Here is a 12,174-nt window from a genome sequence, read left to right as displayed (position 1 = left end):
CCATTTTGACTCCTTCGTTCTTCATTTTTTTCCTACGTCCATTTAATAATAGCAGCATCAAATTCACACATGTTACTTGATTTATCTTTCCCTCTTTTAGCTTCTTTTTTTTTTGCTTTCTTTTGTCCCATGGGCCTCTCCAAATCAATCAAATCAGCATTAGTATTCTCTTCATCATTCAAATTAGTTGTGTCACTTGAAGATGTTTTTCTTTTTGTTGGTCCTTGAACGCATGAAAATAATCCACTTAGCATTAAATCTCAATTTATTTCAGCAGTTTTCTAATCGAAACAGAATTTTCTGAATCTCATGGTAGATCTTCTTGGCATCCTCAAGCTGAAAGATAAATCTCAAACTTAGTTCATCAATTTGCACTATATAAACTAACCAAGATAAAGTTAAATAGAAAATAATATACCACGTCTATGTCTGTATCACCAGATTTACGGAGACTTCCTTCTCGCTGTGTGTAATAGCCGCAAAACTTGTTTACAGCTTGCTGAATTGTGCTCCATCTATTTGTGAGAGATTTATCTGTTCGTTGCCTATACTTAGTCTTTTCTATGACTTCCTTGTAATATGCTCTTATCTTGCTCCAGTATTGACTATTGGTTTGATCCGTTCCATTAATTAGATCAATACTTGTGTTAAGCCAAGCAGAAACCAATAGAAGGTCCTCTTCTGAAGAGAAGTTCTTACTTCGAGCCTTTTTGTATTGATCTTGAGTCTACAGCTCATTGAACTCATAAGTTGACATAAACTGATCATAATCACCACCACTAGTTTGAGATTGAAATGTTTCATTATACACTTCATTATCTACTCCTCCCGCCATTCGTATAATTGGAGAAATATCCATGATAGAAATGAGAGAAAATAGATTATTGATCTAAGAAAAATGAGAGAGATCTAGGAAAAATAGCAACAAAAGGAAAAAAAAATGGCGGAGAAAAACAATGGCGGGATTGTTAGAAATGAAAAGAGAAATGACGGGATGGTTAACAATAAAAGAGAAAATATATTATTTTATTACTTATAGATGCTACAGTAATCCCTAAATACAAAGATTCATTGTTCATCATCCCTAAAAAATTATAAGGATAGAGAATTTGATAAAACATTTTTTTATTTATATTATTTATCTTTATAATAGAGATAGAACACGTTTTAAGAATTCTGTTACAAATACCCTTAATACTGTATAACAACTGTATTTTTATTTATTTATAGCTTCACAGACTTAATTAAAATTTAGATATTTGTTCTCATAATTATTTGTTCTATATATTTTTATTGTCTCAACAATATGAGCATGTGCTCAATCCTAATTCCATTGGTCCAGACTCCAAACTTTTACACAACCACATTTTTGCCCCCCTAATGTGTCCAAATATTAGTATCTAGAAAAACTCACACTACTTTTAAAATAAATATTATGTTGAAAATACATTGGATTTGACCAATTTTTTTTTTTCAAATGAGGCCTTAATATTTCTTTTATTAAACTTTAGGGTTTGAAACAGTATTTTCTTAACTTATTTGTTGGCTTTGGGATTATAAGGCCAGGTGGTGGTTTGGGATTGGGACATATATGTTCAGTTTGGATCTACATGAATAATTTTTAAATTGTCAAATTCTTTATTTAACCTTGAAGATGTCATCAAACCCTAAACATTGATTTTAGGTCCGATTTTTATCACTTAAATTATCATGGTAAACTTTATACACTTAAATTATGATTATGTGTTCGAGTCCGTCAGACGACAAGTTCTGCGTCTGGTGAAATGGTTAAGTGTGTTTATGAACTACATATTTAACCAATTGTCTTATTTTTTATCCATTTTCTAGTTTAGCGACAATAAGATATTGATACTAACCCTAAGTTAATGGGTTCGAACCACAAATCTCATCTGGTTAAATAATTAAATGTGTCAGTGGTTACATATTTAATCATTTATCACATTTTTTTTAAAGTTATTTACATAAAAATATAAAATAAATATAATTATAAATATAATAAAAAGTTCACAATTAATGCGTGTTCCAAAAGAAACTTAAAAATAATAATTTATTATTTATCTTCATAACTGGTTAAATAAAATAAAATAATTTAATTTCTCCGTCTGGTAAAGGAGAGAGAGAGTTCTTCCATGGCCTTTCCTTTGCTCTTCTCTCTCTCTAAGGTCTCTTCTTCTTTTGACCATAATCACGAGGACCTTCGTCCCTTCTTCCTCTTATCTGCATCAAACCTTCCTGTTTTATGTCTCCTCTCATTTAGCAGCATCTTCCTATCTCTCTCTGCATTGACAGGAGGGGCCCTACGCGGTTTATACGATTCACCGTCTTCTGATCTCGATCGTTTGCCAAATCAAATCACGAAATGGGTGCCTGTTTTTCCACCGTCAAAATCAGTGGTTCCAACAGCCGCTCCCGCTCTCGTTCCGGCGGCACCAATTCCACCGCCAAGCAACGGAAAACCGGAACTAAGCTGCCGGCGGAAACACCCGGGGGAACTAAAAAGAACCAGACTAAAGAAACCAAGAAGAAGATTCCTCTACCCGTCAAGTCTAAAAAACACGGCGTTATCCCTTGCGGTAAACGAACAGATTTCGGATACCTTAAGGATTTTGATAAACGATATACCCTTGGAAAACTCTTGGGTCACGGTCAATTTGGTTATACTTACGTTGGAATCGACAAATCCAATGGAGATCGTGTTGCAGTCAAAAGAATTGAAAAAAGCAAGGTGAAAATTCAACCTCTTAATTCATAGTTTGAAGGGTCTTAATTTCCTTATATTAGGGTTTGTTTGTTCTTCTTTGATTTTGTTTGGTTCCCAGATGGTTCTTCCTATTGCTGTTGAGGATGTAAAGCGAGAGGTCAAAATTTTGGAGGAATTAACTGGCCATGAGAATGTAGTTCGATTCTTTAATGCATTTGAGGATAGTAATTATGTATATATAGCAATGGAGTAAGTAATAAACCATTTTCAACACAATTTAATCCATTTTTTTGTACCCATATATATTCATCCGAAATCCATTACTTTTGTTAAGGTTGTGCGAGGGTGGTGAACTCTTGGACCGAATCTTGGCCAAGTAAGCTCGTTTTTTATTCATTCATTCATCTCATCTTTTCGGTTTTATTAGGAAGAAAATATAACATGATGAATTGTCTTTTGATCAGAAAAGATAGTCGTTATTCCGAGAAAGATGCAGCTGTTGTTGTTCGTCAAATGCTTAAAGTTGCTGCCCAGTGCCATTTACACGGCTTGGTCCATCGTGACATGAAACCTGAGGTCTTTCTAAACTTTTAAAATTGTTTTTAATGCATCTCAATTGTTTTGTTCTCACGATTTATCGTATATGCTTAATCAAACCGGCAGAATTTTCTTTTCAAATCGCCTAAAGAAGACTCACCTTTGAAGGCCACAGATTTTGGTTTATCAGACTTCATCAGACCAGGTAATAAAGACGAAGAACAATTTAGTTTTCTTATATTTTTACTGTTTTGGAATGTCTTCTCACATAGAATTCACGATTCATGCAGGAAAGAAGTTTCAGGACATTGTTGGCAGTGCATACTATGTTGCACCCGAGGTTCTGAAACGAAAATCTGGACCCGAGTCTGATGTTTGGAGTATTGGCGTGATTACTTACATTTTGTTATGTGGCAGGCGACCATTTTGGGATAAAACCGAAGATGGTATATTTAAGGAGGTGCGTTTTTTTTTTCCTTTCTTAGACGATGACTGACTATATTGAAGAGAGGGCCTGTGAATGAACATACCGTTTTCAATTTCCAATATATTTTTAGGTGTTAAGAAACAAGCCAGATTTTCGTCGTAAACCATGGCCTACGATAAGCGAAGGAGCTAAAGATTTTGTTAAGAAGCTACTCGTAAAGGATCCCCGTGTGAGACTTACCGCTGCTCAAGCCCTTTGTAAGTTCTTATATACATTTTACTACTAGTAAATTATGCTGATTTATATCTAGATATATTAGAATAAATTAGTGGAGATTAATTTAGGAATTTCTGATTTATTTTTATTGAGGAAAATCATCTTGTATAAATGAGAATAATATATCAAAAATATGTTTGGTTCTAGTGGAATTGGAATTTTGGATCCAATTACAAAACCTTTGTTTGATGACTTAAATAAGGAAATGAAATTGGAGTATAATTATACACATCGAGCCTTATTTGGAATTAGAATTGTATTTCCAATTTTATAAGAATTTTTAAGAACGTCTTACATTGAAGTGGGATGTCATAGCTGTAGTCGTGCTAATTTCTTCCGGAGAAACTTTGGTTAAGATGAAAAAGTGAAAAAAAAATTGAATTACATTTCAATTAATTTTTGAAAAAGGTCAACTTTTCATTGAAAGTAAAACGCAAGATGCGTTTAGTTAATTACAGATGAGAGTTTAGTTAATTACAGATGAGAGGGAGAAGAGAAACAAAAACAAAAGAACAGGAGGAGAAGAAAAAGACTAAATGCCAATAAGTTAAAAAATTCTCAATACATTACGAGGGGTATAGGCTGAATTACAGTTCAATTTTGCAAAATCCCCTTTTACAAATAGAAGCAAACGCGTGGAGCATAAAGCCTTTGATTATTTCAGTTCCAAAACTTTTCTCTGGGAATGTTCTTCTATTTATTTCTTTCCAAATTGTCCACCACATTACGAGGTGTATAGGCTGAATTACAGTTCAATTATTGTGTTAGGAGAAATCTGAAATTGGAAGGGTGGAATTGAAACTTAAAAATTAATAGAATTACAATTTCAAATCTTTATTTTGAGTCATCAAACAAACAAGTGATTTGGAATTGGACCCTAAATTCCAATTCTAATTTCACTACAACCAAACATTGTCTTATTTCTATCAATTTGAAATTCCAACACTGATATATGCAAAATTATTTGTCAGCACATTCATGGGTTAGAGAAGGTGGGAACGCATCTGAGATTCCTCTTGATATCTCTGTTTTATCAAACATGCGCCAGTTCGTGAAGTACAGCCGTTTCAAACAATTTGCTCTTAGGGTAATAACTACTACTATTTTTTTTTTTCCTTTTGTGTAATGTTTTCAATATTGGGTTGATCCTATTAATTATTCTGAAGGCATTAGCTACAACACTTGATGAAGAAGAGTTGGCTGATCTTAGGGATCAGTTTGACGCGATCGATGCTGATAAAAACGGATCCATAAGCCTAGAAGAAATGCGTCATGCACTTGCTAAAGATCTTCCTTGGAGTTTAAAAGAATCACGCGTTCTTGAGATCCTCCAAGCGGTAATCTTTTTCATTTTCCTTCTAAAATACGGAAAAAAAGGAAGTTTGATCATTGATGGAAATAATATATCTTTTTTCTTTGTGGCAAGGGAAGATCGATAGCAACACGGATGGACTTGTAGATTTCACCGAGTTTGTGGCAGCTGCTATTCACGTTCACCAGATGGAGGAACTGAGCTCGGAGAAATGGCTGAGAAGGTCGCAGGCTGCTTTCAGTAAATTCGATGTGAATGGAGACGGATACATAACAGCACAAGAACTCCAAATGGTATTCTATCTATCTAATAAAAGATGAAAATGTGATTTGTCATCAAATTGTTGAATTTCTTTTTACTTTTTTGTATGTAGCACACTGGCTTAAGGGGTTCCATAGACCCTCTTTTAGAGGAAGCTGACATAGATAGAGATGGAAAAATAAGCCTCCCAGAGTTCAGGAGGCTATTAAGAACGGCAAGTATTAGCAGCTCTTCGAGGAAGGCAACCAGCCCACTTGGCCGAAGGAATTCGAGGAAATTATAGACGAGAATATCAAAAGGGAGAATTAGGAGAGGAAGGGAGATTGTTGTGTATATTTGTATTTTCCATTTGTTTATGGCACTGTAAACATGTCTATAATCAAATTAAATGGTTTTTGTATTGTGCATACTATAAGGGAAAACCAAAATTATAACCTACTCTAGTTAATGCTGGTTATAACAAGAATATTTTGAATAATAGAATTTAAAGGTTATAGAGGAAGTATGTTGTTGTGCTTGAGCTTTTTCATGTATTAGTTGAGCTTTCATCAAATTTACTTTTGAGTTGTAAAGGATCAAATTATTTTATTAATCTACATATCTTTTTGTCTATACTTTTGTCAAGTTTCATATATATTTTTTTTTATAAAATTGTATTATTTATTGTAACATTTAAATATATCTTGCATAATTTTGAAACTCGGATTGATCATCAACTTGGTAAAGGGATTGAGTTATTGGTTTAATCGGTGGGTCAACTAGTGGTTTCACATAATAATAATAATAATAAAATACAAAAATAGCAAAAGAAGTTGAAATAAAGGCGACCTAACTATGCTTTTATCGGAAGGAGAAGAAACTAATTTTAAGTTATGACTTACCATGCCACCTTAAATCGCTTTTTTAGTCTAGCAAAAACGGAATCAGCTGGTTCAGGTAGGATGTGAAGGTTGAGGTGAATGAAGTATGTCATTCTCAGTGTCTAGAACTAAAAATTAATAATTTACCAACATGGAACTAGAAATAGGTAAACCTAATAAGAAAAAAAAAACGGAGAGTGGAGAACTGAGAGAGTTATTATTATTATTATTATTATTATTATTATTATTATTATTATTATTATTATTATTATTATTATTATTATTATTATTATTATTATTATTATTATTATTATTATTATTATTATTATTATTATTATTATTATTATTATTATTATTATTATTATTATTATTATTATTATTATTATTATTATTATTATTATTATTATTATTATTATTATTATTATTATTATTATTATTATTATTATTATTATTATTATTATTATTATTATTATTATTATTATTATTATTATTATTATTATTATTATTATTATTATTATTATTATTATTATTATTATTATTATTATTATTATTATTATTATTATTATTATTATTATTATTATTATTATTATTATTATTATTATTATTATTATTATTATTATTATTATATTATTATTATTATTATTATTATTATTATTATTATTATTATTATTATTATTATTATTATTATTATTATTATTATTATTATTATTATTATTATTATTATTATTATTATTATTATTATTATTATTATTATTATTATTATTATTATTATTATTATTATTATTATTATTATTATTATTATTATTATTATTATTATTATTATTATTATTATTATTATTATTATTATTATTATTATTATTATTATTATTATTATTATTATTATTATTATTATTATTATTATTATTATTATTATTATTATTATTATTATTATTATTATTATTATTATTATTATTATTATTATTATTATTATTATTATTATTATTATTATTATTATTATTATTATTATTATTATTATTATTATTATTATTATTATTATTATTATTATTATTATTATTATTATTATTATTATTATTATTATTATTATTATTATTATTATTATTATTATTATTATTATTATTATTATTATTATTATTATTATTATTATTATTATTATTATTATTATTATTATTATTATTATTATTATTATTATTATTATTATTATTATTATTATTATTATTATTATTATTATTATTATTATTATTATTATTATTATTATTATTATTATTATTATTATTATTATTATTATTATTATTATTATTATTATTATTATTATTATTATTATTATTATTAATTATTATTAATTATTATAATTATTATAATTATTATTATTATTATTATTATTATTATTATTATTATTAATAATAATCTACCTTTTTGAAAAGAAAAAAATAAAGGAAGAAAGAAAGAACACTTGTCCGGCGTCTTGGGGCTTCGCCTTTGTGCGCGCAGGAGAGAGGAACCTAATAATTCATCAATGAATTTCAAGACCTAATCGTGGTTATGAAGATTGTAACCTATAACATTAACGGCATTAGGCCTCGTATCGCTCAGTTTGGTTCCCTCCTTAAGTTACTCGACTCACTCGATGCCGATATCATATGCTTTCAGGTGCCTTAAAATCTCTCTTGTTTCTTACTTATCATGCTTACTTAAATACCCGTATCACAATTTCGATTTTTGTTCTGGAAATCCTTAAGGAGACCAAAATATCAAGGCAGGATTTAACGACTGATTTAGTCTTGGCTCAAGGTTACGAGTGCTTCTTTTCTTGCACACGCACGTCGGACAAGGGACGCGTCAGCTACTCTGGTACGTACGCTGTTTGCTTACATGCGAAATTGTGACAAGTATTGATCTTCTATAATGGGTACGTCTGATAATACTTACAATCTCAGGTGTAGCAACATTTTGTCGTGTCAAGTCATCATTCTCAAGCAATGAAGTGGCTTTGCCGCTTGCAGCTGAGGAAGGGTTTACAGGTGTTCTTGATAGATCAAATGGAGAAGAAAAGACTCTCAGAAGAGCCTGTGGCCTCGAGGATTTCACAAAGGATGAACTCATCAAGGTTGATAGTGAGGGACGGTGTGTAATTACTGATCATGGCCACTTTGGTGAGTTTAACTAGCCGGCATTAAGTATTACAGTTTCTTTTCTGGGGGGCTTAATACTGCTTTTCAGTCTTCATTGTTCGAAAAACTCGTTTTATTCTTCTTTTGTTGTCTTTATATCTGTATTGCTCATTGTTCAATTTATTTTGGAGAAAAATGTAACCTATGTATTTTCACCAGTTCTCTTCAACATCTATGGACCTCGAGCAGTTAGTGATGACACAGACAGGGTCCAGTTTAAGAAGAAATTTTACCAAATTCTTCAGGTGAGACTGTTCATGTCTATTCTGAGTAATTCTTCATCGTGTAAACTCTTTCTAACTAATAGCTTGAATATATGGTATTGTTTGATGTAGAAATTGTTGAAATAGAGAGTTAAAACTAGGAATTTCTTACTAACAAGCTTGATAGGAAATAAACACTAATGAAATGTATATAGCTACGGTTAACAAAAGAAATAAGCAAAAAGTCTAATTTACCTTCAAAAGACAAACAATGACAGTAGTAAATACTAACATCCCTGCAAACTCACGATAGTACAACTATAGACTTTGAGAGTTTGTCACACAAAAAATGGAAGCACGAAACAGAGTGTGCCTTAGGTAACATATGAGCAATCTATGAAGAACAACAAGCCAATGAACCATATTAGTAGCAACCAAATTGAGCCAGATCAAACCAAGTCATAAATACTAATCAACCTTAAACAAGACGCTGCAACATGGTTCATAGTGCGTTCTCAAAAAAAAAAAAACATGGTTCATAGTACTAATTAATTGTCTGGTCTAGGTTGCATGGAAAATATACGAATATATTGTTGCGATATTGTTTTTCTCACAGAATGTTTTGGGATATTGGATGAGAATAATGCTCGATAGAACGGTTAGCATGTGAGATAGTTGAATTGATAACTATAATTTTGTTGTAGAAAAGATGGGAAGTTCTTACGCAGCAAGGAAGGAGGATAATTGTTGTTGGTGATCTTAATATTGCTCCTACTGTCATGGATAGCTGTCATCCCAAACCAGATTTTGAGAAGAACGAGTAAGCTTCTAATATATTTCCTTAACTGTCTTCTACTAACTTTCTTTATGTGCCAATGTTGAGCTCTTTACTCATTTCCAGGTTCAGGACATGGTTCAGGTCTATTTTGGTGAACAATGGTGGCAGCTTCTTTGATGTTTTCCGAACATTACATCCTGAGAGGTCTTGTTGCTGCCCCTTCCTTTTGATTTATCTCAGTTTCACCATAGAATCTATTAAAACCTTATTAGTTTGATTTTGAATGTATTAGTTGTTTCACAGGAGAGAAGCATACACTCAGTGGCCACAGAACACAGGCGCTGAAGAATTCAATTATGGGTCAAGAATAGACCATATACTTGTAGCTGGGCCATGTTTACACGAGGAATATGAACAGAAACACCATGATATTGTTGCTTGTCACGTTAAAGATTGTGATATTCTTGTGGAGTTTAAAAGATGCAGGCCTGGAAGCTCACCTAGGTAATATTAAAAGTTTAAAAACTTGTTCAATTAGTAACAAAACTGTTCTTAAAACTGCTGTTGTAGCTTGTAGATAACCATAAATGATTATTCTTCATCAGATATTAACTTGCAAGCATCCTGGATTGGGCCTTTTAGATGTGGGTTATCTGAGATTAATTTCAAATAACCCACTATTCAATAAACAATCACTCATCATTGCATCATTCAAATAATCAACCAAAATAATAAACTACCCGTTATTTCTTTTTTAAATAATTACTTTCTGCACTAAATATTTATACCCCTAATATCTTTTCTCACCAAATAACGTCAAATAACCTTATTTTTAATAGCCTACATCAAACAAAATTATTTGAAAATAACCACCTGGTTATTCAATCAAGGCCTTATAGTTTGATTTGTTCTGCATGCTAAACCCTTAATGTGTCTGCACATCCACATCCACATATAATATTGAGAAAAAACTCATGTTTCTTATTGAACTTGCACCAAAACCCGCTTTGTTTCAAAAACTTTAAAAAATGTCTCAACTTACATACAAGAAGAAGGTATGGGATAAAGTGTTTCATTTATTGGTTAGCTCTGTTAAGCATTGCTATCATTTTAGAAAGGAATAATTGTGCAAAGATGATTTAAAAACTTACACAGTTAACCAAAAAATGACTATGAAAAGTAATTTGAGCCAATTTTGAAGTTTAAGAAGCAAAACAAGCCCCCAACACATTTTCAGTAGCAGAACGAGCCCAAGTAAAATGAGATTCTTTGCTAATAATAGTGATATACCAATATATGAGCTATAGATCAATTTTTACTCTATACATGCAGGCGGAAAGGAGGTAGAAACATCAAAATAGAAGGCTCGGATCATGTTCCAGTTTTTATCACTATGGAAGACTTCCAAGATGTCGAGCTGCACAATACTCCCACTTTATCTGCTCGATACGCTCCAGAGATCCGTGGATTCCAACAAACTATTGGTACAAGAATCTAACACACCCTCTAACCTAAATTTTTCCATGCTCTTTAAAAATGAATATTCAGTTTTCCTCCTGGTTTCAGTCTCAGTACTGATGAAGAGACAGATGGAAGAAAGGCGAATCTCAGACAATGATGAGATGCAAGAAGGTTCTGGTTCAATTTCAGATGAAAAATATGCAAAAGGTTGCAATGAGGGTTCATCTGGTGGAGATTCTCACTTAGAAATATCTTACTCAAGACAGGATAGTATGAGCTCATCATTATCCACCGGAGTAAAGACGAAGAAACCAAGGAGAAGTCAGGATAAGCAACTTTCACTAACATCGTTTTTCCAGAGTAGTTCAAAATCTGTTTCTTGCTCAACCACTAAGGAGAGTAATACAGAGGAGGAAGTAAAAATAGATGTTAATACAGAGAAGGAGGAGAAGAGGAATGTTGTTTTGCAAGAGTGGCAAAGAATTCACCAGCTCATGCAGGACAGTTTCCCATTATGTAAGGTCCATCAAGAACCATGTGTCGACAGGATTGTCAAGAAAGCAGGTCCCAATTTTGGCCGTAGGTTTTATGTCTGCGCCCGTGGGGAGGTAGGTCGTTTCTTACTTTGTTTTGTCTGATAATTTATGCAAAATATTGTTAGGACAGATCCAGATAGAAAAGGTTTAGATGCTAATGAACACAAATATGACCCCTTAGTTGGAACACAACTAGACTGATGGAGATTTAGCATCCTAAATATGTAGGGAATGTGAAACTGGGATGACAATAGGGGGTACCTTACCAGTAATAGAGTATTATTGTTGTTTTTGTAACAGGGTCCTGCTTCTAATCCCGAATCAAATTGCGGTTACTTTAAGTGGGCCGCCTCAAAGCCCAAGGGAGAAAGATGATGTGTCCTCTCTTGAGACCTCAATATTTTCTGAAAATTGTTAACTTTGTAAAATTTTCTAAATGTAAAAAGGCATAATTATCCCATAAATCTTGCTGTCTCTTCCTTTGTTTAGAATTGATGGTTGTGTAGTCGTTTTCATATAGGATTGTAATTTAACATAATGTTTACAATTTTACAATTTACCCTTGGAAGACTTTGGAATTCAGCTATTTAAATCATAATTTGTGTGTTTTTTTTTTTTGAGAAAATATAAGGC

General features: G+C 31.3%; 2 protein-coding genes across 2 annotated transcripts; both read left to right on the top strand.

Annotated features, from left to right (window-relative positions):
- The first annotated feature begins 2,144 nt into the window (after window positions 1-2,144).
- LOC124926436 (calcium-dependent protein kinase 28-like) lies at window positions 2,145-6,148 on the top strand. Its single transcript, XM_047466663.1, has 11 exons — window positions 2,145-2,746; window positions 2,841-2,971; window positions 3,057-3,098; window positions 3,187-3,298; window positions 3,386-3,464; window positions 3,550-3,719; window positions 3,817-3,943; window positions 4,934-5,049; window positions 5,129-5,299; window positions 5,394-5,567; window positions 5,648-6,148. The coding sequence occupies exons 1-11, from the start codon at window positions 2,381-2,383 to the stop codon at window positions 5,816-5,818; spliced, it is 1,659 nt and encodes a 552-aa protein (XP_047322619.1). The 5' UTR covers window positions 2,145-2,380; the 3' UTR covers window positions 5,819-6,148.
- Window positions 6,149-7,843: 1,695 nt separating this feature from the next.
- On the top strand, window positions 7,844-12,150 carry LOC124925706 (DNA-(apurinic or apyrimidinic site) endonuclease 2). Its single transcript, XM_047465781.1, has 10 exons — window positions 7,844-8,042; window positions 8,132-8,243; window positions 8,330-8,545; window positions 8,723-8,808; window positions 9,471-9,586; window positions 9,668-9,748; window positions 9,848-10,048; window positions 10,877-11,028; window positions 11,111-11,613; window positions 11,842-12,150. The coding sequence occupies exons 1-10, from the start codon at window positions 7,935-7,937 to the stop codon at window positions 11,914-11,916; spliced, it is 1,650 nt and encodes a 549-aa protein (XP_047321737.1). The 5' UTR covers window positions 7,844-7,934; the 3' UTR covers window positions 11,917-12,150.
- Window positions 12,151-12,174: the final 24 nt, after the last annotated feature.

The sequence above is a fragment of the Impatiens glandulifera genome, chromosome 2 (assembly GCF_907164915.1).
Source record: "Impatiens glandulifera chromosome 2, dImpGla2.1, whole genome shotgun sequence".
NCBI lineage: Eukaryota > Viridiplantae > Streptophyta > Magnoliopsida > Ericales > Balsaminaceae > Impatiens > Impatiens glandulifera.
The sequence above is the reverse complement of the archived record's forward strand: the minus strand, read 5'-3'. Positions and strand labels throughout refer to the sequence as shown.